Source organism: Falco rusticolus, chromosome 4, assembly GCF_015220075.1.
Source record: "Falco rusticolus isolate bFalRus1 chromosome 4, bFalRus1.pri, whole genome shotgun sequence".
Lineage (NCBI taxonomy): Eukaryota > Metazoa > Chordata > Aves > Falconiformes > Falconidae > Falco > Falco rusticolus.
Window position 1 is genome coordinate 77273 of NC_051190.1, and position 26155 is coordinate 103427.

Here is a 26155-nt window from a genome sequence, read left to right on the forward strand (position 1 = left end):
AAACTTTGGATACAGCAAAGCGGTGCTTGACTGGTAGTTAGGTGGCTTTCTGTGACCGCAGCTAAACAGAGCAACCAAACCCCGTTCCCAGACCTGCACATCCCCATGCTTCAGCACTAATCAGAACGGCTGTCGCTGCCGGTCCTGCCTCTCCTCTGACTGCCACGTCTTGCGCTGAACTTGTTTTGGATTAAGGGTGGTTTTGTACACACCAAGAGTTTTGCAGTCGCTTCATGCAGCCTGACATGGTGTCAGTTGTAAGAACACATTTTTATTCGCTTCTTATCCCCAAGGCTGTGCTAATTTACATGCAGGTAGCAGGCGCTCACTAGTCCAGAAACCTCAGCCGAAAGCATGTCTCTGTTCAGATGCTTCTGACACCACCAAGCTGGCACTGATTATCAGCATCTTCTCCAGAAGTGAAGCACCCAGCACTCCTCTGTCTTCCTTTAGCTGCAGCATGCTTGCACACCTATCAAGCAACCTGAGCTCTTAGGCAGTGATCAGCGAGTGCCACAAGCACTCTGCCATCAGTGGAACAAAAGGCATTTTAAAGACCCACATGTTATCTAGTTTCAAACCATACAGTTACTGGGGAGGATTTGTGTCTTCCAAAAGAGCTTTGTACATCTATGTTGAGGCCACAGGCCACAGGAGAAGCTCAGCAGCGAGGTACAAGGGCTGCGGGAGAAGCAGTCTGGAAGACCTTGCTTCCCATTCTTCTGATTATGTTTTTTTGACTTCTGGCCTAAGCTTTGGATGAAGTGCAATGGCATTTGATGCAATGCAGTAATGACTAGCAGGGTCCTAAAACAACTGCTGAGGTCTCAAAAGTACAGTCACCCTCTTGTCCATCTAACCACAGGCATGGGCTCTTACTGCAAAGACAAAAGTGAAAACAATATCTTAGCGTCTGACCACACTGACATTTAAAAAATGTGAGAAATTTCTCTTTCTTTGCCGATTTGGATGTTTTTAGTCAGGGAACAAGACAGATGAGAACTTTTCTTATTAGCTGATTAGGAAGCCTCTAATTTCCAACTTGTATCTGAAAAGCCTGTGGATTGTTTGGGAGGGCTTTCTTCTGTCTGTTTTATGCAAGACAACCTACACCTTGCCATGCAGCTAAACTACTTTATGTCCTAGTCATATTGAAGCATTTCAAGGCTTCTCACTATTAGCATGTTCATTCTAGATCATAAAATAATCTTTTTAATTTCAGAGCAATCAGCAGTTCAGTTTTCTGTGGGATAATTAACCACAGTAAGTATTTACAATAAATTTTTTTGGCGATAACATGTGGCTTATGCTACTCAGACAAAAAATACCCAGATGTTGAAATGAAAAACTAGGCAACATAAAGACAGTTTCAAGTGACAAACTACCCTTATTTCTTGAAGCAGCATGTGGAAAAACCCTAGAAATCAATTTTGTGCAAACCTTGCAATGCAGCAGGCAAGCGAGCTCTAAGCACAGCAGATTCCTCAGTCATCCTGAGCCCAGAAAACAGGAGATGGCGTGATGGCACCATAAGCATACTCCACCCAGGAGACATGGAGCAGCCAGAAACGTGAACCACACAAAGGCCCAGGGCTGCTGTTGGATGGCTGCTGGCACCTCTTGCTTTGGCTCCTCTCCAGCATGCTCCCGCGGGCTCTCTTTGGCACATTTACAAGGCATAGCGTGGTTTTCAGACCTGAAAAAACCCAACCCAGCAGCTGTTCAGTGCTTCTAAGTTGTCTGTTGGCACGATGTGCAGTGTCTTTCTAGTCACTGTTACTCAGAGCTAGGAGAAAGACAAGCTAAATGACATGAAATACAGTGTCTTGGGTGTCTTTAGATATACTATAAGGAGCAAGGACTAAGGAACAGCTACAATAAGTAGGATGAATAAAACAAATCCTCTTACACATTTAAAACTATTACTTGAAGGTGACAAGCTGTGTTCGTGCCCAAGCTTGCACTGTTTCAACAACAAGAAAAAAAGCTGGTGCAGGTTTCTAGCCTCACTTTTAAGACAAGGCACAAGCCAGCACCTAGAGGCAGGGTTTCTTGCAGTGCTTATGCAGCTTCTGACAGTGTTAGACCCTTCTGCAACTCCAGAGGAAGCATCTTTTTTTGCCACTGCCCACTCCAACACTTGGTTCAGTTAATGGATTGAGATAACATAAATTTTGGTGCCCAGCAGAACCCCAAACCAGCCACTATTAGCAACAGGTACTCAGAAGGTGAACACTTGAAGCGTATTAAATGACTAAAAGCTCCAAGCACACAGTGTGATACCCTCCAGGCATAAAAAGGATTTGAAATCCAGAGTAATTTTCTTTGTGTGAATAGCAAGGTGAACTTTGCTTTCAATTCCAGCATTTAGTACAGAGCAAGTAACAGATTCTCTTCAGCTTGGGAGGAGTGTGTTCAAGCGTTCATCAAGTTAAATCACATTCCACGTGCAACAAATATTAAGATAATATTGTTTCCACCATTTACACCCAACATTTACCAAGCTGTCTGTCTAAGAATTAAACTAAACAATTAATTCTGGGCCAAAATCCAATTATGACTAATTATTTCAGGGGCTCAGCAAATAGGTTGGTAATAAACCAGTACATGTTTCTGAAAGCTGTAACTGGGGAATCCAAAGGTCTAATCATTTCTCCATTGGTACCTTCTCAGATCCTTATTCAATGTAACAAAAAGAAATGAAAAAAACAGCTGTACTAACTCCACAGAAAGCAAGTACTGGTTATCACTGGGGTCTGTGTGAGGGCTGGGGGATGCTCACAACCCCAAGGCATTCTAGCCAGGAAGTTCAAAAAGCAACTGCTTTTTGAAAGACATTTGTGCCATGGAGCAAGCATCTTTAAAAACAATGTTTGGAAACATTTTCATGGCTATACAGTTTTGTTGCCAAAACTGATGCAAGTGTCACCTGTACAAGCTCTCCTGCCTGTCACGCTTCGTGCTTCTGCATTGCCCCAGCCCAGTGAGGAGGCAGGAGCCACCCTGACCCCAGGAGGGAAGAGAAATATCAAGTCTCTACCAAGAAGTTTCTCCTCCTTCTTGCTTTCTGCTCTTGAGGAAAAGCCATCACCCTGGTCTGTCTCTCTATTGCAGTGCCACTCGAAAAAGGGCAGGACCAGAGGAATCCTCCTCCTTTCCCTGTGTCCTGTGTGACCTCCAGTGCCTGGCAGAGGCTCCTTCCTGCACACTTGCCACTGCTCTTTGCATTCATTTAACAGCTTGGCTGATGCTTCCTTAGTCAGCATCCAGTGATAAGACAACAAAGACCATCAGGGTGTTTCTGCAGGTGTCAGAGGTACCCAGATGGAAAGCTTCCCAAACGGGGCACTGGGATGCCCAATGCCACTGCCATCCCCGCTCCTCCCTGCAGGCCCACCCCCGGATGCAGCCAGACACAGCACTGTCCCCTCATTGCCCACAGCCATTCAATACAGCTTCATTGCCTTCGGGACCCTACAGTCCCGCCATCACTGCCTCTGCCAGTGAAAAACAGCAAGTGCCCTTCAGCAATTTCTCCTCCAGCTGCTCCTTTCTGCCAGGCCACCGTTTTCAAACATCACCATCCTCCAGCTGCTCCTTTCTGCCAGGCCACCGTTTTCAAACATCACCATGACGTCGCATTGTGATGTTACTACTGTGCAGCATGGACATCACAATGACATGCCGGAATATCCTGCTGGTACCCACAGTCAGCCAGTGCCAGCTGGCCTTTGCTTGCTGACTGGCAGGACGAGGTCTGGCGGTCCAGGGCGGTGGCTGCCAAGGCAAGCTTTGGTCTGGCTGAGACAAAAGCAATGGAACGGGAGCTGTCTGCTCAAGTAACACCATCCCTGTCTGCTCCAGACGAGCTGGGGCAGTCAGCAGGCATGACTTCTCCTGGCCCTCCAGGACAGGGGGAAGGAGCCTCCCGGGATGCTGCCGTGTGAGCAATAGGGAAGGAGTGGCACGTCCAACCAGGCGGTGACAGACACGAGACCAAACCAGTCCCTCCTGCTTCCAGTGAGAGCGCGGGTGAAGGCAGCTGGCTACTGTCCCTCTGCTTTCCACAGAAGCTTTGGAGGATGGTGGAAAGCAACCAGTTTCAGTCCATTTGGTGGAGCAAGGGGTGGAAAATGCATGGCCATCAATGAGGAGCTCTTCAAAGAGGAGGTGCTGGGCCGGGGAGAACCTCTGCAGGTTTTTACCAGGCAGAGCATGAAGAATTTCCTTCAGGCAGATGAACTGCTATGGATTCATCAAAATGCAAGAGGATGCCAAAAGATCTGCCTTCCTGCCTGAGTTCCTGTCAGAAGAAGCAGAAGCTTCTGCTCACAGCAAGGTACAGCAGTCGCTCCGCACATCAACTAATGCTCGCAGGAGTCTTGGGGGAGAGACGGACCTTCACATTGCATAAGGCCTCGCAATAGAGGGGATGGGGATGGCAGCCAGTGGTCTGGTTTTAGTTTCCTCCTCAGGTTATTTTCAGGAAGGTTTGAGTTAGTCTTTCTGACTAGTGGAAACACAGATAAAATACAGCTTGGCTATACCTGCTTAGTTTGAACCTGTTACACGGAAAGACAGACTCAGTATAATCACATTGCTCTGAATGTCTTTGCTATGTGTCTTGCTGCACCAAACCTGAAACCTTCCTGCTGAATACCGAGAGGATGCACACATTTAAGGACCCCAGTATTACCTCCCTGCTCATACCCATGCTGAAGTTGCTGAAAAGTCATGGCATTTGGCTTTTGAAAGCAGTTCTTGTGCTTTTGAAAAGCCTACACTGTTTTTGCTGCCAGGGGTGATGGTGACTGAACAGAATGTTTCACGTAACCTTTCAGCCACAGCTTTAGGTTTCAAACACCCTGCGAGTCCCTTCCAATACCCACGTTTGTCTTGTGAAATTCAGAGTCTTGGTTCTCATAGCTTGGGGTTTTTCCAGGCTTGGAATGGTGGCAACTAACTCTTCTCCTTTGCTTTTTCTAGATACTCTACTACTATAACCCCCTCTTCAACAGAGGGCATCCCCACCTGCTGGAAAAGTGCAGGAGAAGAGCTGGCCTCAAGCGGAAAGCCCTGGAGATGGAGAGGCACCCTTTCAGAAGCCTGGGTGGCCAGCCTGCAGGGGACATGCCGGCGTCTCCACCCGTGATGACAGCATCCACCAAATGATGTGCTGAAGCACCTCCTGGCCTCGGCAGCACCTGTCTGTCTCCACCGGCAGCTGCTCCCACGCTTCCAGAGCCAGCCGGAGCAGCAGGCAGCAAAAGCTTCATCCCTCGGGCCCTCTTCTACCCAATACCACTCTCAGCTCTGCCAAGGCTAACATCACTCTGTGGCCAAAGACCACCACTCCCCCACTGCCCCACCTGCACATGCAGCCTCAGGGGTGCAGATGCAGGCGATGACATCAGACCCCAGTGCAGCACGTCCTGGACAGGCAGAGTCAGCAGCCAGTCAGTGGTATTGAATGGAGTTGTTAGTACATAGAGCTTAGTAGAGCTGGCAATAAACTGTTGGAGCAGTAATGCTTTTCCAGCTGCCCTGTCCTCTTTGCACAGCACAGCGCCAGGTGAGTTCCTATTCCACCACCCAAACACCAAGCAGAAGCAGCTGATCCACCAGCAGCAGAACCATTTCTGACCAGAGCTCAGCCCGGTTTCTCAGTCCTAGAGAGTAAAACCCAGGATGAAGGTTGCACAGTGCATGCCCTGGGGATGCTCTTCCCCTTTGCAGTCTGTGGCCAGGAGGTCCTCTCATTCCTCTGCAGAGGCATTCTCCCAAGGCCACACCAGGCTACTAGGAGCTCACAAGTCCTGGTACTCTGCAGGGGGTTCAGCCAGGCCATAGAGCTTTCCACAGGAGGAGGCCACCCATTACCCATTGACTGGAGGAAGAATCTCTGATAAGAGCATTTACCAAGGCCCAGTTTAGCAAAGAGGTTTTAACTGAAGCATCTAAACCAGACACTGCTTTGTGCTGCCCTTCCTTCCCACTGAGCGGGAGTTTGCTACTTGGTGAGAGCTGGCTTGGCACACGTGCCACAGAGGATGGGCTGTGCCTTGCAGTGGTTTGCATTCACCAGCATAAGAAATAAGGGTGCAAGTCTGTAAGTCTGCAGCAAACGCACAGTGCTGTGCAGCACAGTCCCATCATGGAGAGGTTGCCCAAACTTGGGCATAAGAGCAGAGACACAAGTCTGTGATTTCCCCAGCCCAAGCTGAACGTCCAGGTGAAGGTGGCAACATCTTCCTTCATCGCAGCTGGGCCGGGGAAGCAGTGTTTCATCTCATGCCTGCTCCCAATCGCTTTAAAAACCAGATATTGCTGAGTCAGCAGCCTGGGATACAGAAAACAGTGCTCTTGTCTCATTCAAGGGCTGAACTGGTTTACATATAACCATCCAAGAGAAAATCAAAGTGGGGGCACTGGTTTCACACCGCAGCCCTCTATGCCCAGCGAGGGTCTGGGGGACCCACACTTCCCCAGTTACAGCCACATCTTTTCACCCCTATCGTCTCCGCTTTCTGGCTGCTCCCCATCATTCCCCCCTTCTTTCATCCTTGTCCCCCATTAACCCCCTTCCTATGTCTTTCCCCATAAATTTCCCTCTTGTTTTGTGGCTTCCCTGTGGTGTTACATTCCCAGGCACCCTGGCCTGACGCACAGCCCTCGGCAGCATTGCAAGGCACTGCCAGTGTCACCAGGGGACCCTCCCACCCCAGACCGTGCTGCAGTGGAAGACAAGGAGAAGCTTGCAGGCACCTACCAGTTTTATTAGCAGCCCCATAGTGGGGGTCCCAACTGCACAGTAAGGGTATGGGGTGGTGTCACCCTGCCCACACCAGTGTCCCTGGCATGGTCTCACGGGGGTGTCACTCAGCGAAGCCCTGGGTGTCACAGTGGGGCCCCTGCCACTCGTTGTAGCACTGGCAGCTGAACTCCTCCGCCAGCCGGGCGACGTCGTCATCAGGCTCCAGGCTCTGGGCCACCAGCCAGGGCCTGCCCACTTGCAGGTCGATGGCAAAGCGGAAGGGGTCGAGGTGGAGGAAGCCCTGCTTGTTCTCCCGACGCACACAGCGGCCCTGACCGGAGCATAGGCTCTGGCTGCACAGGTCAGCACTGGCCGTCACGTTGACAATGTAGTGGCCCAGGGGCCCCTCCACATAGTTCTTCAGCCTCAGGCACATCTCCTGCAACAGCACACTGTGTCACAGCTCTGCGTGGCTGGGGAACAGGGATCCCCATGGGCAGTGGCATGGTGCCGCCCGCCATACTCACCTTGGAGGTGCTGTAGTTGAGGCTGCCCCAGAGGATGATGCCGGCAGCACCCTGAGCAGCACTCTCCCCGATGGTGTTCATCAGGTCCTCCTGCACCCAGGTAAAGAGAAGTCAACAGTGCCCAAAGCCCCTGCACAGCCCCGGCAGAGCTAAAGACTCCCCAGCACCAACCCACCAGCCCGAGAGATGCCCACCGTTCCCACATCCCCATCACCTGGGAGAGGAAGTCAATGGTTCGGTCAAAGGCGATCTGGGAGTAGGGCAGGACAGGGATGCCACTGTCAAGGACACCGCGCTGGACAGCAAAAGCCTCAGCCACACGGTGCCGAACATAGGGGAGCGCCTTGTTGGTGCCGTTGAATTGGGGGGACAGGTAGATGCTGGGGTAGAGCGCCCGGCTGCTCTTCCAGAGCCACTGCAGCTCCTTGTTCCTTTGCTGCTCTACCACCGGGCACCTCCCAGTGTAGGGCAGGCTGTTGAAGTCATTGTTGTAGCAGTTGGGGAAGCCATAGAAACCCCAGTAACCATCAGAACGGAGGGTCTCACCCAGTTGCAGGGTTTGCTCCATGAAGTTGCGGGCGCTCTGCTCAAACTGCTTCTTGGCTGTCTCCTTCACCAGCTTGGGGGGCCATTGCGGGTGCTGCTGCCACACCAGATCCTCTGACTTATGCTGGTAGATGTCCATGGAGGCCCAGTTGCGGACCCACAGCGGGCGCCACTTCTCCCAGTCGATGACAGCCAGCCCCCTGTAGGCAGGGTTGGGCAGGGTAACCTTGATGTCCTGGGTGGCCTGGTGGAGGTGGGCCTCCAGGCTGGCATTTTGGGGGAGCCCCCCGTTCACTGGCAACCCGTTGGATGTGTAGTAGGGGAGGAGTCCCAACTCCTTGGTGTAGAAGAGGGTGATGTCCTGCCCAATGAAGGACTGCTGGTCGTTGGCCAACACATCGAAGATCTCCAGGTTGAGGGTGACATTGTATTTCTTGGTGCAGTGCTCAGTGGGGATGTTCCAGACGGTGATGAAGGGGCGGTTGACAAGGACAGGGCCAGGTGCCCCAGTGCAGGTCAGGGCAGGCAGAAGCAGCAGGAGGACCCAGCAGGGCCACCCTGATGCCATGGCGCTGGCGGGCACGGGATGGGAGCCAGAGCTGCCTGGGGAGAGCCGAGACGGGCTGAGACCTGGGCAGACTTCGATGCTTTTATCCCCACGCGAAGCCGGGGCCAGCGTTAATCCACGCCCCTGTCCCCGAGTGCTACCAGTCACGCAGGGTCACCTCTCCCACCTCCTGACGTGATATCCCCAAAGTTATCAGGAGCTGGAGCCCAGCACGGCGGCCCCAGAGCAGGGACAGCAGCGTGCCAGCCCCGGTTAATGGCTGGCAGCGGCAGGCCCGGCTGCGGAGGAATGTGCAGAGTCAACACCCAGTGACTGACCGGCCGATGAGCTGGGCTGGAAAGACAAACAGACGCGGGGTGGGGGGTGTCAAGGCCACGGTGACGGACACGGCGTGCACCGGATGGGCGCCACTGGGGAAGCGCAGAGCATCGGCCATGGGGTGCTGGGAGGAGGGCACTGCTGGGCAGAAGCACACAGCATCGGGCAGGACACAGTGATGGCACAGCCTGGGGACACGCGGGCGCGGAGAGCCCTCCGCACCAGGCACGGGGTGGCAGCAGTGGGGTGGCCATGCCCACGGGGCAGCGGCGGGGCCAGGACACGGCTCGGCGACACAGGGGCGCCCCCGGCCCCCGCAGAGATGTGCCCGCCCCCGCCCCGGGTGGGCTCCGCCCCCGCAGCCCGGAGAGCGCCCTGCCCACGGCCGCGCGGCGGAGAGGCGTGTCCAAGGGGAGGGCGAGGCGGGGCAACCCCAGCCTCCACGTGGGTGGCCCGGCCGTAGCCGCGTTCCACCGCTCCCACGCGGGAAGTTCCAACCCCTGCGGCGCCTTCCCCGCACCGCACACCCACCGCCCCACGCCCCTGGCGAGGCCACAGCAGGGTGACCGGCGCCCTCACCCCCTCCCCCAAACCAGCCCACACCCCACTCACGCTCTGCCCAGCTTTATTCAAGGTAAAGCACTTCGGTGTGGGGCAGCACACAGGGGCTCAGCACCACACAGCACCCACTCCCTGCTCCCATCCTTCTCCTTACAACAGGAGAGGCCTCCTCCACCCACACTCATGGGGGGCACCTGCCCCACGGCAGGGAGGGCAAAAGTGGGGCAACCACACAGCTCTGCCCCTACAGTGAGGGCCAGCCCCTTCCTCCACCCCACCCCACCAAGCTACCTCACAGGCAGGGCAGGGATATCTTAAATCCCCTACACCACACCAGAGAGGGGGTGCCAGGGAGCAGATCAGTCCAGGGGGGGTTAGCACCAGCTTGCCACCAGCAACAGTACCACCCCAAGTCCCAGTGGTGTCCGGGGGGCAGGGGCACCACCGTGGGGGCCGGCAGGTTCCTGGCAGCTACTGCCTTGCCAACCCTGGTAGCAGTGGCAGTGGAAGTGGGTCCGTAGGAAAAGGGTATCAGCAGAGGACAGCTGGCCCTCCGCCCAGAAGAGGGGGCGCTGGGGGCGGTCCTCATCCTGTCGCCGCAGCTGGAAGCTGGTGGAGTTGAGATGGAGGAAGACGTCGGCAGTGCTGTCCTGGCGCAGGCAGCGGCCCCTGCCCTGGCACAGTGCCGTGCTACAGAGCTGCGCCGCAGTTGTTACATTTGTGATGTAGCGGCCCAGGTCCCCCTCCAGGTAGTTCTTGATGATCTGGCATGACTCCTGGAGGAAGCAGGTGTGGGAGTGGGTGGGTGGTATCAGGGACATGTTGGGATGCCCCAGGGAGAGAAGCACCCGAGGTAAAGAGAACACCCCAGCCCTGAGCCACTGGTCCCCCTCTAGGGGCAGGTGACCCCTCCCATCCATCATGCACCTCTCCAGGGGCACAATGACCCCAAACATACCCGGTTTTTGGTGTAGTCTGCATCACCCCAGAAAATGGCCCCGGCTGCACCCAGGGCCGCGCTCTCTCCGATGGTGGAGATCAGGTCTGGCTGCAGGGACAGAGCCTGGTTAGTACCCACAGACCCCACACAGCACCCACACCCCCAGCACAGTGTGCTCCAAAGAGCCCACTGCAGGGTCAGGGAGGCAAGACCCATCACTACTCCAGGTCACAGGGAGAGGGGACTGTCCCAGCTCCTCGGGGACAAGGCTTCCCAACACCAACCTCCTTCTGCACCCAACACCACCCACCAGCATGGAGTGGGCTCACATACCTCAGGGATCCAGCTGCTAGGACACAGGAGTCCTGCAGCACCTCCCAGGCACTCCCTTGGTGATGGTGACCATTGGTGTCAGTCCTCCTGCCAGACACCTTGCTCATTGGGGGGGTAGTTTTGTGGCACCCCATCATCTACCAACAGGTGGGCTGAGCTGGGGGTACCCACACCATGACCCCCACCTTAGAGGGAGAGAGGTAGAGCTGGGCACCTCTCCTGCTCCCCAGAGCCAACCCATGCCATGGGGTACTGCTCCCCACCCTAGGAGTGGGCAAACAAAGTTTGGAGACTGCCAAACCACAGGGTGCCAGTAACACCATAAGGATGGGCATCAGCCTCCAGAGCCACCCTGCTCCAGGGGACCTAGATGGGAGAAGGGCAGAGGGACCACCTCGGCTGACCCCAGAGCCCAGGCACCTGGGGCTTGGGACAAGGACATCCCAGTGGCACAGCCCTACCTGGCTGAGCACATCCAGCTTGCGGATGTAGGTGGGTCGGGTGTAGACGAAGACTGGCAGGGAGTAGCCATCATGGTGCTGCTGTGAGATGCGCATAGCCTCCCTCACCCGTGCTCGCACAAACTTGCGGCTGTTGGGGGTGGAGGCCAGGAGCTGGTCAAGGTAGATGGAGGGGTAGAGAGCTGTGCTTTCCCTCCAGAGCCATGCCAGCTGGTCATTGCGTGTCTTCTCCACATCTGGGCACTGCCCAGTGTAGGTCTCTTTATTCTTGCTGTAGTCATGGTTGTAGCAGTCGGGGAAGAGGTAGAACCCCCAGAGCTGCTTGGGTCGGAAGCTCTTGGCCATACGCAGGGTGCTCACCATGAACTGCCGGGCAGCTGACTCGAACTCAAAGATCGCCTGCTTGTTCACCTCCTCACGGGACCAGGTGGGCTGCCACTGGTACACCAGCTGCTGCGACACCTCCCGGTAGATGTCCTTGGGCTTCCAGTTGCGAGCCCAGATGGGCCGCCACTCCTCCCAGTCGATGACAGCCAGCCCCTCCTTGGCGGGTGAGCGGATGTACTTGCTGATGCCCTCGTGGAGGCGGGCCAGGTGCTCAGACAGGCTGCTGTTCTGGGGGACACCGCCGTTGACGGCCACATGCTTGCTGGTATAGTAGGGGTAGAGCCCCAGGCGCTCCTTGTAGAAGATGGTGAGGTTCTGCCCCACGAAGCCCTCGTTGGGGGAGGCCTGCAGGTCGAAGAGGCTGTAGTCCAGAGGCACCTTGAAGCGGGGCTTGCAGTCCTGGGTGGGCACGTTCCAGGCCACCAGGAAGGGCCGGCGGGTGAGCAGAGGGGCGGCCGCCGGCTTCTCGGGGGGCTGTCGGGCCAGGGCCAGCAGGGCCAGCCAGGGCACGGCCACGGCCGCCGCGCAGCCCCCGCGCATCCTGCCCGGCGGGGGCCTGGGGCAGCTGGAGAGCGGGCTCAGCAGGGGGGCGTGGGCAGGGGGCGGCTCTGCCCGCACCGCCCCCCGAGGTGGACCCTGCCCCGAGCCCCCGCCCCACAACTCTCGCCCGGGGCAGAGGGGTCCCGGGCTGAGCACCCGGGGGCGGGGGGGGGGGGGGCGGATTCCCGAGAATCCCGGTCCTAAGCGGCTCCGCCCGCTTCCGATCGCTTCCCCCCGCGCCGCCGGTCCCGCTCCTCCGAGTGCCGGCGCGGCGCCGCCTTTGTCCGAGAGCGGTGCACAAAGCGCCGGGGCGCAGCCCCCCGCGGCCAGGCGCGGCCAGGCCCGGCCCGGCCCGGCCCCGCTCGTCCCGTCCCGTCCCGCTCCCCACCCGGCTCTCACCGCCACTCACTCCATTCCCCACCACAAGCTCTCACCAACCCCACCTCCCCCCGCCGCCCGCTTTAAACCTCCCCGGCGCGCACCACCCGCGGGGGCGCCGCCTCCCCGCCCCGGCCGGCCCCGCCCCGACCGCGGCGCGATGGGGCGGGGCGGGGAGCGGAGTGGACCACAGAGGGGCCCCGGGGGCGCGGGCCGGCGGCGGACTCACACGTACGTGGGGCCGCGGCACGGGGCGAGGCGAGTCACACACGCACACAACCCCCGCCGCGCATGGTACGGCCCGTGAGGCCCAGCCCCCCGGGCAGTAGATGGGGGCGGGGCGGGGCCGCGGGGACGCCGACAGGGGGCGCCGCGGGGCGCAGGGGGGACGCGGCGCACTGCGGCGCTCGGCGGGGCAGGGGGTGCACAGGGCGGCGGTGACCCCAAAATGGTGGTGTCCCCAGGCACATGGTCACTCCGAAATGGTGGTCACTGCAGAACAATGGTTGACCCCAGGATGATGACCCCAGGGTGGTGGTGACACCAGAACAATGGCAACCCCAGGATGGTGGCGTTCCCCAGTTGGTGGTGTCCCCAGGTTGGTGGTGACCCTAGGGTGGTGGTGAACCCAGAACAATGGGGACCTCAGAACAGTGGTGACCCCAGGATGGTGGCCCCATAACAATGACGACCCAGGAGGTGTCCCCTGGTTGGTGGTGACCCCAGGATGGTGGTGACCTCAGAACAGTGGTGATCCCAGGATGGTGTCCTCAGAATGGTGGTGACCCCAGGATCATGCTGTCCCCAGAGCAGTGGCAACCTCAGAGTGATGGTATACCCCGGGTGGTGCTGTTCCAGGCAGGACATCCTGTGTGGGGCTGGGGCAGTCGGTGCTGCTGACTCAGCCATGGCCCCGTGGGTTTCCTGACCAGGAGGGACTAGGGGGGGCACAGGGGCAGCAGGACTGGGGGGGCTTCCTTCCTGGGCGCCACTGAGGCTCCAGTGGGTCACCCCAGGCAGGGCAGCAGGACAAGCAGGACCCAGGGACCCCTCCCATGTCCTGCCTGTCCCCTGCCTGCTCTGGCCAGGGCTGGCCCTGGCCATAGCATGGCTGGGGGCCACGGGGGTGCCCCCGCCGAGAAAGCGCTGGGGCCGGAGCACAAGGGTGTGCTGGGGCCGGCAGGGGAAGGAAGTGGGACTGAATTTACGGAAGCGCTCCCCAGCCGCCCGTCAGCTCCTGGGGGAGCGGGCAGGAGTGCCGAGCCCAGCATTGTTCGGTGCCGGCACAGTGCCAAGCCCAGCACCACAGGCACCACAGATGGCTCCAGTTAGTGGAACTCGCCTGCGTGTCAGCTTTCGTGGCAAAGCTCCCACGAAGAGGGTGACAGCACCACAAGGGACGAGCACAGCGACCAGGCCGACTGCACCCCACGCTCGGCCCAGCCTGTGGTCACTGCTGAGCACCAGCCAGGAGGGGCAGGGACTGGCCAGGCGTTGGCCACCAAAGCCCTCGGGAGAGATTGTGGGTAGCCAAGAAATCCCAGTGCCAGCAGGCAGTAAACAAGCTAAAATTTTCCATCCTCCACAGCCTCACACAGCAAAGGTAACAGCCCCACCAGCAGCAGGGTGGCCTCAGGGGTCACAGCTCTATGCTGCCGAGAGGACTGGAAGCCCTCAATGAAGCACAGCTTCCTGCTGCCGCCCCGCAGGAGGGCTCGGCATCACCTGCCTCGGCTTCCCTCCTCCCTTCCCACAGTGAAGACCCTGGATTTTGGGAGGGGGCAGCTGGCTACATCCAGCCTCCCCTCTGGGCTCTCGCCCTGCTGAGCATGAGGTGACTTGAAGCCATTCCTAGTCAGGCACGAGAGCGAGGGGACACAGGGTGGCAGTGGCAGGGACAGTGGCTGGGGTGAGCCAAGCCGGGGAGCTGCCCCACGCAGGCAACCCGATGGCTGCACATCCCCCGCGGGTGCCAGATAACAGGGCGTTAGTCACACCCGCTCATGCCAGACAGGTCTGGGCGAGGTGCAAGAGGAGCTCGGCTGGTGACTGAGCAGCGGTGGAGCCAGAGGGGAGGTCAGCATCCACCTGCGCCCCGGGCTGGGGGCTGTGGGCACAGCAGGAGGGGACCAGGGTGGCCACGGGAGATGCTCACGGTGCTGGCAGGACGCAGCCACTGCCCTGTTTAACCTCGCTGAGCTGTAACGCCCTGTGCAGTCCACCCAGTCCCCCTTGAGGCCATCACGATCTGTCCCTCCTGGGGCTGGGGCCCCTACAGATCAATGGGCAAAAGTCCCAGAGCCTCGTCCCCCACAAGCTGCGGTGCTGGCAGAACACATCGCACCACTCACTCTCATTACAGCTTTCGTCAGCAGCTCGTTTCCGAGCCGGCTTGCGCGGAGGAAATGATGATAGGTGGTGGTGGCTGCAGGAAAACATTTGCTGGGCTGCCAGGGACAGGACACAAGGCACAAAAGTGAGATCACACTCACCCCATGGACAACTAGCATCCCGTCATGGGGTCATGCTGGTTTCTAGAAAGTCATCAGGCCCTGGTGATTAATAAGGCACGGATTTGACAGGGCAGGTGATGAAGGAGTGGACAGGCAGATCCTCTCCTCCGCAGGGCGTAGGGCTCAGGGTTCCAGTGGAGGGATGGGAAGAGGTCAGCTTGAAGCTGGGCAGCCCACAACACCCGGGTCCCTCAGCCCTCCCTCCCCACATAGAAAGGGAGAGGGGCCCAAGCTCCAGACTTACTGGGCTGAACAAGCAAATTACATATATTTATATAAACACATTTTAGTTATGCATTTAAAGGATGTCACGGCAGCTATAAGCAGAGTCACAGCCTGACAAAGCCACCAGCTCCTGCCAGCACCAGTACCAAACTGGAGCACCTGGCAATGGCCATGACTCATGGCTCCTTCACCACCAGTACCGCCCAGTGTGCAAACATCGTTCTCCCAAAAAAACAGGGGTCTCAAAGTGCCAGCAGCAAACAGACCAGCACGACAAAGCCCACCTCCCCTTGGATCTCCTAGCATCTCCTCCCTCCACCCATGAGCACAGCTGCTCGCCTACGCACCCTCCCATGTAAGACAGCTCTTGGGACTTGTGGGGTCTACAAATAATTTTATTGAAATTTAACAAAAGTGGACAGATGCACTAGGAGGAAGGACCATAAACAGTGTGCATTTCCCACATCCATGGGTCCTACCCACACATTAAAGGAGCAAGGAGCCTAGTATCAGTGAGTATGGTTTGGCTATACATCCACACAAGAAAGCACATCACACAGAAATTGTAAAAAAAAAAAAATTTTGAAAGGAATTGTGTTTTTTTTTTCTTTATCCAACACCACAGTGGACACAGATACTATTTACAGCGACCTTCACATTTTTAGATCCCTCCAGGTGCTCCCAAGGCCCTGCTGCAGGAGGGCTACAGGCCAGCGGAAGGGAGGGGGTATGGGGGCTGGTTGCTCAGGAGACCAGCCTGGGAAGAAGCAGGGCACCACACAGCTTGTGGGCAGCCTCCAGAGGTTTGCTGCCACTCCAATGACATGGGGAGGGGGTGGTGGGAGAAGGCGTGTTTTTTTGGGGAAGCATGTTTGATGCCCTGGGGGAAGGGTGGGCAGCCTGTCAGGGAGGACAAAAGCATCCTTGCTAAGCTGGTCTCAGTCTCTACCCCCCCCTTCCCAGGCATTCAGGCCAGTAGCCAGATTTTTGGCCAGTAGCCAGGCAAGGGGCACCCTGTTAGGGCAGGCAAATTGCACCAGCCCCTTCCCCACTCCTCTTCCACTTTCCCTGTATTCTCCTGTACCAGAGACAGATTTGGTGCAGCTTCCCGTGCCCTCAGATAGCATCAGGGCAAGGTGGCACAGGCAGCCCAGCCGCGGCTTTCTCTCCTCTCCTCTTCCTGGGGACAGCAGCTCCTGCTCTCCTGTGGAGCCCAAGGGATGCCCTTCCCAGGGAGATCCAGCCCAGGAGAAACTCGAGAGCAGGTGGTGCAAATAAGAAACACTTCAGTGGGGGATTGTTTTAAGACAAGACTTTCAAGCAAGCAGGAGAACAAAAGATGTTGAAAGAAGCGCCCAGCATCACAGTGTAGACCACAGCCCTGCCCTCCTGCTTCCCTGCCCAGTGGCAGCCAGCATATCCGCTTTACCCTCCATGCTCGCTCCTGTCGATGGGAACAGTGGGTGGGGGGACACAGAGGGAAGAGGTGGTGACAGGAAGACAGCAACAGCCTTGCTGCTGTTATCTCCCCAAAGCTGGGAATGTGGCCCTACGCCCGGGGCGGCTCTCAGCGGGCGTGGGGATGGATACATCCAACACAGAGGCCGACAGGGCTGGCAGCCAAGAGCCAGCAGCCTAAATTAAAAATCGAGGTAGCAAACATCTGAAGTGCTTAGAAAGTAAGTTCTAGAACGAAAGAGGAGGAAAGCCAAGCCAGCTGCTGTGGGGAGCAGGCTCTGACCCAGTTTAACGCTGTGACCGCTGATGGTCTTCCTCTACCTGCCCGGTCTGGGGGCAGCTAAGCAGGGAGGCAGTGGCTCATAATGCTGGCGAGGGGTGGTATGGGTCAGGCCTCTCCCCGGCCCTGAGGCAGCTGGCTCAGCACCCCGGGGCCTCCGCGCAGGGGTGAGAGGCTTTTTGGTGCTGCCAAGCCAACCTCAACCTTCTCAAACAGGAGGAAAGAGGAGAAAAGAGCAGGACCTTCAGAGATGGAGCAGAAAGCCTCCCTTTAAAGTGCATCGCATTTCTCCTCCTGCCACCAGCTGTGATGCGGGAGGAACCGTAGTTCACATTGCCAGGGAGATTTCCAAGCCAGATAGGGATACCAATCGATTGTTTTTGGGGGATGGGGAACGAAGAGATGATTTTCTTCCTGCTTGGCTCTGTCAAGGCCCACCCCACCAGGAGGTACTTTCAAGATGGCTGCAGGGGGAGGAGACACCTTGCCCAGCAGCCCAGCCCCACAGTGGGCGAGGGACAGGGCTCAGCAGAAGCCCACTTGCTAACAGGGGTGGCATGTCTGCTGCAGAGCTGGGGACCTCGCTGCCATCAGCAGTAGCCACGGACCACAGAGATCTCCTGCAGGAAGGGGGACTGCAGGCAGTGGCAAAGCCAACCTCCCCACAGCTGGCATAAATGGGAAACATACACGGGGAAGAAACCGAGGTCCAAGACAGCGGCATCTGATCTCCGTCCCTTTCCCAAGAGGAGCGCAGCAGCTAGCCAAATGTGCTTCAAGACCAGCCCCACCTTGGCCTGCCCCATTTATCCTCCATCAACGGACCCATCCAGGGGAGCAGCACCTAACACCCATGGTCAAGCACCATGCCGCAACACTGGCCATCTAAACACCAGGCCCAAGGGACCTTGGGGCCCCAGGCAGCACATTACCTTGCCTTGGCTCTCCCTGGGCCGCATACCTGAGAAGCAGAGGGTTTTCTCTGGTGAGAAGTGCAGGCTCACTCTCCCTTTAACAGCTCAAACACAGCAGCTTGTTTGCAATTCCAGTTACCCATCAAACGTCAGCTAGAGGCTACAAAAGGTATTTTAAGTCTTCTGACTCAAGCGAGGATGTTTTTAAGCAGTTGTTGCACAAGGCCACTCATCTCCTGTGAGGAGTGCTAGCCAAGCCCAGCCTGGCCTGCTCTGTCCCACCTCACCTCCAGGAGAGGGGAAAGCCCCTGTCCCTGCCGCATGGTCAGAGTCTTCCTTGGGCGGGAACGCAACACAGCCTCACCTGGTGAGGCTGGGGGTGGTGAGGCAGGGCCTCCTGCCTGCGGGCAGCAATGTCTGGCAACTCACACCTCGCAGATGATCACAGGGAAATCCACGTGAATGCGAGGGTGCTCCAGTTTCACTATGCCCTGAAAGAAGAATCATAGTGGTGAGCAGAAGAGACCATCCAACAACAGCCACAAGCCTTGTGAGTACAACAGAGGATACCACACCCTCAAGGAACAGGAGTCTATAAAGCTGCTTTGGCACCAGGTACTCCTGGAGAACAGCACATGGTGAAAGCACTTTGCCCTTCGAACCGGTCCCTGGAGAGCCAAGGGCGGCATGGATGGCTGCCACACATGGCGGGTCTGGAGCTCAGCAGGGTGAGAAAGGAGGGAGCTGCTCTGCCAGGCACTGCCCGTGCAGCAGCTGGTGCGTGACTGGCAGATATTGGCTGTCTGGGCTTTTCATCCAGCACCTTTCATTCACGGGATTTAAAAGAATGAAAAGAGCTCTATGAGAGAAAGCAGCCAGGGCAGCTGGCACACAAGAAAAGCAGCTTTCTATCCAGAGGGGAGGCTGCTGAATGCACACTCCCTCCACGCCAGCTACAGGCGCTTTTCCCATGCCCTGTTCAAGCCTTCTCCTGTTACAGCACCGGGAGAACATGCTGGCAGGTGGGGGCTGGGAGGAGAGGGGGGAGCAGGGGCTTGGGGCTGGGCCTGTACACGCAGAGCCAGAGAAAAGCCTGGACTAGCAAAGAGCTATTTAGTGCCAGTACCTGCTCTCTCCAGCCTGGTGAGTTTCAAGCCACATTGTTGAGGAGTCAGCCCCACCACCCAAGCCTGCCTCTGTGAGAACGCCAGCCTGGGGAGTGGCACTGTATGCTTCCCCCCATAACTGGTTGTGCAGCACTCAGAGGGGTCCTGTTCCACTGGAGGTCTGCCCAGCCCTCAGAGCACACCGACAGCTCACCCCAGGCACTTGCTAAAGCCATGCCTTTCTGCTTATGTAGTTAAGACTCCTGCAGGGTCTCTCTCCAGCACTGGTTTGATCCGCCCTTTTCTCCATTTATACCCCCAGAAGCTTCCCTACAGGCAGGCTATCCTTTTGTAGTGAGACTCTCAATCAGTGCCCCAGCCCCTGCCCAGCTTGACCACAGTTGCTTATTTTAAGAGGAGAGTTTTGCAAAACACATAGGTGTCAACACCACTGTCACTGCCAAGTGTCTGGGGGGAACACACACACTCTCATTAGCAGGTGATGGGCTTTGGCTGCTGCTCCCAAAGCCGGGGTCTGGCCCTCTGCAGCAACAGGACACTGGCTGAGCGAGCACAGCACCCCACACCTTGGAGAAGGTGCTCAGCAATGGGACATCATGGCCACGGAGGGCTGCCTGGCACTCTGCGCCCCACAACACACACCCAGGCGACTTATCTTCCCCATCCTGGCAGCTCTAAAGGGCTGGAGTACCGCTTCCCTTTGGAAACGTGAGCTGGAAGGTGTCACCAGCTCTGCCTCTCCTGTCTCAGCCTCATGCTGTGATGTGCATGTAAGCCAGGACACACAGGAGTCACAGCTCTGAAGCAGAAGCTGGGGGGGGGGGGGGGGGGGGGTGGGGCGGGGGGCACTGCAGAAAGCCTTCACCTTCCCAGCAAGCCCGGCAAGAAGATGCCCCCGAGGAAGAAGGCCCACGTGCTGCACAGCTGGGTCTTCAGCTGTCACTGTGGCACTTCCGGCACTCGCTTTTCCCCACCCTTCTCCACGCACTACCTGAGGTATCAGGTTCTTGTGGATCCTCTTCAGCTTGGCGCGCTTCCTCCCGTTCTTGGTAACGATTGTCTCCTCGTAGAACTCGTGAGCGAGATCCCCGTCCTCATCGTAGTACATGGAGCTGCCGAGAGGAGAGGGGAGGCGAGTAGGTAAGAGCCTGCCGCCAGCTGCCGCAGGAACCCCCGAGCCGGGAGGGGGCTGGGGCAGGCCGACACCGCTACCCCCGGAGAGCCGCGGGGGCCGGCCGCTGCCGGCCCAGCGGCTGTCGGGGTCGGCCCCTTTCGCCCCCCGGTCCCCCCGCCGCAGGCCAGGGCCTGTCCTCCCGCGCCTTGCCGGTGCCCGTGTAGGCCCGAGCCGACCCAGCAGCGAAACACCCCACCCGGCTGCTACGGCAACTGCCCCCCGGCCTCTCACCCGCGCCGTGTGAAGACGAAGGGGGTGGCGGCCCGCGCCCGGGCCAGGGCCTGCTGCCCGCCGGGGCCCTCAGCGCCGCCGCCGCCCGCCGCCTGGGAGGCGAAGGGCCACAGCCCCCGCGACTTAGAGCCGCTGGCGCCCATGGCGGCGGCGGGGGCGGCGGGAGCGGGACCGGGGTTGGGGGGGGTGGGGGGGTGGGGGGAGGGGGGAGCGGCCCAGAGCTCGGCGACACCGAGCGAGCACCGCCCTTGCGTGCGCTGCCGCGCTACGACACTTCCGGCACGCGCAGCGCCCCCCGCACGTGACCGGGGAGGGAGGATCTGCCCTGGTCACGTGAGCACGGCGCGTGAGCGTGCCCTCCCCAGCTGCCGCCCCGCTCGCACCCGGTGGCTCCTCGCGTCCCGTCCCAGCCACCCCACCCCGGCCTCCCCGCCAAGGACACGCCGCAGGCCAGGCCTCGTCACCAAGATGCCTTTATTGGTGCTCGCCACCCCGCCTACCCCCGGGGACACTCGCCCCCCTGGGCACACTCGTTCTCCCCGGGGACCCCACTCCCCGGGCCAGCCCCACGGGGGTTGTGTCGGCCCGGTGGGTCCCGGGGTGCCCCCTTCCACCCCCCCTGCCTTGTGCCCCCACCCGCCGGCAGGCGAGGGTCCCGGCACGCTGGCTGGCCACGGGCACGGGTGGCATGGTGGTCACCCTGGTGTGCGTGTGGCCAGTGCCTCTTGCATCTTCTGGCGGCAGCGGGCATAGCGGTGCCGCAGCCGGCGCACGTGCTCCTCCTCCTCCCGCTGCAGGATGCGCAGGAAGTTGTGCAGCTCCGGCAGCGTGAAGGCGTCCCACTGCAGGCACATGGGCTGCCATCGCAACGGGGACACAGCACGTTCCCCCGTGGCCACATCCTCTGGGGGTGTGGGTGCCAGTCCCCTCCCTGTCCCCGTACTCACATTCACCTCCCCAGTCTCATTCTCCTTCAGGATGAAACTGAGCACCTTCTCGCTGGGGCCAGCCAGCAGCCGCAGCCGCAGCGGCTGCTCCTCGTCAGCCAGCTTCCGCAGGTACACTGCAACGGCAGCCACATGTCATGGCGGAAGGGACACCACCACCATGGGGACACTGCCACTACAGGGACATCACTGTCACTGTGGGGACACTGCTGCTACAGGGATGCTGCTACCATAAGGATGCTGCCACTACAGGAACATCACCACCTTGGGGAACACCACTGCCATGGGGGACATGTCCATGGTGACAGGGGACACTGTCACCAAGAGGGTACCACTGCTACTGGGATGCTGCCACTATGGGGAACATTGCTGCCATAGGGGATACTGCTGCCGTGGGGGACACCTCCACAACCACTGGGGACACCACCACCAAGGCAGATACCTCCGTAACAGGGATGGTGACACCACGTGGATGTGGCTGCCTAGGGGAACCTGCCACTATGGGGACATCACTGCCACAAGGATGCTGCCACCATGGACAGTGCCACCAGGGGGACACCACTGCCATGGGGATGCTGCCACCATAAGGCCACCACCACCCAGGGGAAACTGCCACCACGGGGACTCAGCCACCACTATAGGGACAGGGATACTCCAGAGCACTCACTACCTTGCTCATCCTTCTCAGACCTCTCGAAGAGGGCGAACTTGTGGGGGTTATCCACAACGGTGAACTTGCGGAGGAGGGCATCGATGACCTCGCTGGCACGGGTGTGCGAGAGGATGTGCAGGTGCTTGACAGTCCCCTTGGGCAGGTAGAAGGATGTGCGGCGCTTCACCCCCTGGGTGTGCGGCCCCATCCGCCCCGCCTGCAGGGAGGGGACCCGCTTGGTGGCCGGCACCGAGACAGGGCGCACCAGCTTCAGCTGCACCTTGATAAAGCCAGTGTAGGAGCCATCCTTGTTCTGGGAGACACCAGTGGGGGGGGTGAGTGGGGCCAGGGCAGGGCACCGCTGACCCCCTGGCCCCACACTGACCCCACACTGACTCCATACCAGGCTCATGAAGAGGTTGCTGTTGATTTGGCTGTTGTACTCCTTGATCCGCTGCTCCACCTGTGCCTGGTCCAGCTCTGCCTTCTCCCACTCACTAGGCTCATCCTGCACAACAGAAGCTGGACTGAGCAGCACTGTGGCCAGGAGGACCCCCCTGTGCCTGCCCTGGCATGCTGCTGGCCCCCCAGCCCACCCTGGAACACCGGCTGACACACATGCTGGTAGTTGTGCAGGGCTGCATCAGCCCAGCTGGCGTGGAGCTGAGCTGTGCCGGGGAAGCATGGCTGAGCTCAGCACAGCCCCAGCCCTGCTCCAGGGGTACTGGCACCAGACACCCCCTGCCCCCAGCCCTCGGCCCTGGGGCTGCAGGGATGGGTGAACCTGCTGCGAGGACACTCTGGGGCTGGGCATCTTCTTCCAGAACCCCAGATCAGAGAAGCATTCCCAAGTCAGGGTGCCGGCAGCCCAGCACCAGGGCAAGTGCCAGGGGGATGCCCCAGGATCCCAGGCAGCAGGGCTGGGCTGGGCTAGGGGTGCAGCCCATCCATGCCGCCAGCACCTGCTTCCAAGTACTGGCCCCACACCGGGGACACACAGGCGTCCTGGCTCAGCATCCCCGCCACCAGCACCCACTAATGAGTATTTATGTAGGGCTGTGGGGCCACCGTATGGAGTTGCACATGTCCCTACGGTGCTGGGGGGCTGGGGAGCACCCGGGGCTCCCAGCCCTACCGGCCATCCCGTGGCATGCAGGCACTGCCCGACCCTGCAGGGGTCCACACGGGGTGGGGACAGCTGTAAGACTGCCCCAGGGAGCTCACCCTGGCACTCCCAAGCAGCGTCCCTTGCCCCCTCTGGGGGCAGCTCCAGCCTGGGGGGCCATGGGATGGCCAAGCCAGGCAGCAGAGCCCTGCTCAGCCCACAGTGCCTTGCTTGCTCCACCACACTTGCATCCATCCAACTGGACAGAGCCACCATGCCCCACGGCATGGCCACATTTGCTCCCACACTTGCCCCATAGCAAGACCATGCTTAGCCCCACAGCAGAGCCATGCTAAGCTCCAAGACAAGACCGCCTGCCCCCCACGTTCTCCTCACGACGGGGCGACAACCGGCCCCACACTAAGCTCACCCTCGCTTGTCCCCCAGCACCCAGCCCGGGGGCCGTGTGCGCGCTCCCCCCGGCTGACGTCATCCCCCCCCCGTGACGTCACGGCCGGCGGCCCGGGACCGACCTGGCGGCGGCGCGGGCGGCGGCCGAGGGAGGTGCGGGCTGTGTAGAAGAGCTCGGGCTCGGAGTCGGAGTCCTCCTGGCTGCAGTAGCCGCTGCTCGCCGTGCTGCCCCCCGTGCCGTCCCGCCGCAGCGCCAGCGCCGCCGCCGCCCCGCAGCCCCCGGCCCCGCCGCCCCCGGCCACAGGCACGGCCACGGCGGCGGCCGCAGCCCGCTCCGCCCGCCCCGCGGCCCCGCTGAGCCCGCGGGCACACGGGCACACCCGGCCACGCGCCAGCCCGGCCGGTCCCCGGGCTGCGGCCCGGCTCGGTCCGCTCCCGGCTCGGCTCAGCCCGGTCCTTGGCCCGGCCCGGCTCGGCGCGCCCCCGGCTCGGCTCGGCCCGGTGCCTGTCCTGGCTCGGCTCGGCCCGGCTCACTCCTTGTCCCGGCTCGGCTCCGCCCGGTCCCTGTCGCGGTGCTGTCCCGGCTCGGCGCGGTCCCCGTCCGTGCCCAGCTCCCGCTGTCGGCCCCGCCCCGGCTGGGGGGGTGACGTGGGAGGGGGGCGGCGCGGCGCGGTCCCGCTTCCGGCGGTGATTTCACCCGCGCCCGGACCCGCCCGTGCCTCGGCCCGGCGAGCACGGACTGTCCGGGCACAGCCCAGGCCAGCGCAGCTCAGCTGGGCACAGCTTAGCCTGGCACAGCACAGCACGGTTCGGCACAGCCCAGCATGGCAAAGCACAGTGAAGGCCAGCATGGCTTGGCACAGCCCAGTGTGGCATAGCCCGGCATGGCACGCACGGCACAGCACAGCGTGGCTCGACACTGCCTGGCACAGCACAGCACAGCATCGTTTGGCTTGGTGCAGCACAGCACCAACACAGCAAGGCTTGGCACAACCTGGCATGGTGCAGCCTGGCATGGCACAGCACAGGCCAGCCCAGCAGCACATCAAAGCCCAGTGTGGCTCGACACAAGCTGATATAGCACAGCTTGGCACGGCACAGCCTGCCCTGACATGGCGTGGCCTCACATGGCACAGCATGGCACAGCCAACCCCTGCCCACGCCCTCCCTCGCAGACATGGGCCAGGCCCTACCACGTTGGTGTCCTTCTCCAGTGCCTGCTCGTTGCCATCGTCCTCATCGCTGGTGCTCGGGGGGCCGCTGCAGTCCAGCCGCACCAAGGCCCGGCACCGGTAGTGGCAGATGAAGCTGCAGTCTGGGGATGGGGACAGGAACAGTGTCACCACCACGGCGCTGGGTATCAGGGTCCGTGGCTGCACCGGGGGGGGTACTGGTGCCTGGTGGGGCAAGGGCTGGTGCATAGTGCCAGTATGTCCAGCTGCCTGCCCATGCCGTGTCAGTGCTGCGGGCTCAGGGGGCAGCACCCACATGGGACACTGCTGTGCCATGCTGCTGGCCAGCACCGCAGTGCCCGTGCTCCCTGGACTGGCCAGTGTGGGCACCTGATGGCTGGGATGCTCAGTGCCCGGTACCGGGATGCCCACTACCTGGTGGGGTACATGGTGCCGGGCTGCCCAGTGTGGGTGCCCAGTACCAGGATGTGCAGTGCCTGAAGGGGTATTCAGCAGGGGACTGCCCAGTTCCCAGTGTGTGTGCCCAGTATGGAGGTGTCTGGTGCCTGATAGTGGTGCCTGGTGCTCAGAGGCCCAGTGCTCAGTGTGTGTGCCCAGTACAGGGATGCCCAGCTCTCAGTGGCCTTGTCTGGTACCAGGATGCCCAGTGTGAGTCATCAGTACTGAGCTGCCCGTGCCCAGTGGGGATGCTCAGTGCTGGGATGCCTGCGCCCAGTGCAGGTGCCTGGTACTGGGATGCATGGTACTTGGTGGGGGTGCCTAGTAACACGATGCTCAGTGCCTGGTGTGCGTGGCCGGTGCCAGGATACTTCTGCCCAGTGGTGGGAGACTTGCTGCGCAGTCAGGGTGCTCACTACCAGGATGCCCAGTGCCCGGTGGGAGTGTGTGGTGGTGGGGAGCCTGGCACCCCGTCAGGGTGCCCGGTGGCAGGATGCCCCGTGCCCTGTCAGGGGTGCTTTCTGGAGGGATGCCCGTTGTGCCATCGGGGTGCCCAGGGGCAGGGTGCCCGGTGGTGGGATGCTTGGTGGTGGGGGTGCCCGCTGGCGGGATGGCCAGTGCCCTGTTGGGGTGCCCGGTGGTGGGGGTGCCCGCTGGTGGGATGCCCCGTGGGGGTGCCGGGAGGCCCGGGGCGCGGCGCGGTACTCACGGCGGCACTGGAGGCTCTTCCTGCCGCCGCCCCAGACGAAGTCCCCGCAGAGGTCGCACCAGGTGTGGAGCCCGCGGCGCCGGGGCTCGAAGCGGTGCCCGGCGCCCGGTGCCGCCGTCAGTCGCGGGTCGGGGTGCGTGCCGGGGCCGGGCCGTCGGGCCGGGCTGATGCGCAACGCGTTGGTCCGTTCCAGGCGGCCCCGGGCCGGCCGCGGCTCCGGCTGCAGCTCTCGCAGCTCGATGAGCTCCATGGCCCGGCGGTCGCGGGCGCTGCGCGGCGCCGACGCGGGGGCCGGCAGCGGGGCTGGGGCGGGGACCGGGAGGGGCCGCCCCGTCCGGCCACCGCAGGGGAAACTGAGGCAGGAGCGGGGTGTAGAGGGGGGACAGCCGCGCAGGCGCCCCGGGGTCCCGACCGTCACCCCCGGTCCCGGCAAGCCCGGCGGGGCGGGCTGGAGGCAGGGAAGAG

General features: G+C 60.4%; 4 protein-coding genes across 4 annotated transcripts; all 4 read right to left on the reverse strand.

Moving 5' to 3' along the window:
* Nucleotides 1-6755: 6755 nt before the first annotated feature.
* Nucleotides 6756-8701, reverse strand: HYAL1 (hyaluronidase 1). The gene is made up of 3 exons (XM_037386094.1): nucleotides 7496-8701; nucleotides 7282-7371; nucleotides 6756-7193 (listed from the first exon to the last, which is right to left on the reverse strand). Exons 1-3 carry the CDS (start codon nucleotides 8393-8395, stop codon nucleotides 6876-6878), a joined length of 1308 nt encoding a protein of 435 aa, XP_037241991.1. The 5' UTR covers nucleotides 8396-8701; the 3' UTR covers nucleotides 6756-6875.
* A 620-nt stretch (nucleotides 8702-9321) lies between these two features.
* Nucleotides 9322-12329, reverse strand: HYAL2 (hyaluronidase 2). Its single transcript, XM_037386093.1, has 3 exons — nucleotides 11009-12329; nucleotides 10233-10322; nucleotides 9322-10050 (listed from the first exon to the last, which is right to left on the reverse strand). Exons 1-3 carry the CDS (start codon nucleotides 11933-11935, stop codon nucleotides 9649-9651), a joined length of 1419 nt encoding a protein of 472 aa, XP_037241990.1. The 5' UTR covers nucleotides 11936-12329; the 3' UTR covers nucleotides 9322-9648.
* Nucleotides 12330-15425: 3096 nt separating this feature from the next.
* TUSC2 (tumor suppressor 2, mitochondrial calcium regulator) lies at nucleotides 15426-20457 on the reverse strand. The gene is made up of 3 exons (XM_037385452.1): nucleotides 20236-20457; nucleotides 19822-19942; nucleotides 15426-18194 (listed from the first exon to the last, which is right to left on the reverse strand). The coding sequence occupies exons 1-3, from the start codon at nucleotides 20376-20378 to the stop codon at nucleotides 18129-18131; spliced, it is 330 nt and encodes a 109-aa protein (XP_037241349.1). The 5' UTR covers nucleotides 20379-20457; the 3' UTR covers nucleotides 15426-18128.
* A 235-nt stretch (nucleotides 20458-20692) lies between these two features.
* RASSF1 (Ras association domain family member 1) lies at nucleotides 20693-25967 on the reverse strand. Its single transcript, XM_037385451.1, has 6 exons — nucleotides 25691-25967; nucleotides 24544-24665; nucleotides 22238-22342; nucleotides 21853-22147; nucleotides 21183-21298; nucleotides 20693-21077 (listed from the first exon to the last, which is right to left on the reverse strand). Exons 1-6 carry the CDS (start codon nucleotides 25938-25940, stop codon nucleotides 20931-20933), a joined length of 1035 nt encoding a protein of 344 aa, XP_037241348.1. The 5' UTR covers nucleotides 25941-25967; the 3' UTR covers nucleotides 20693-20930.
* Between the last annotated feature and the right edge of the window lie 188 nt (nucleotides 25968-26155).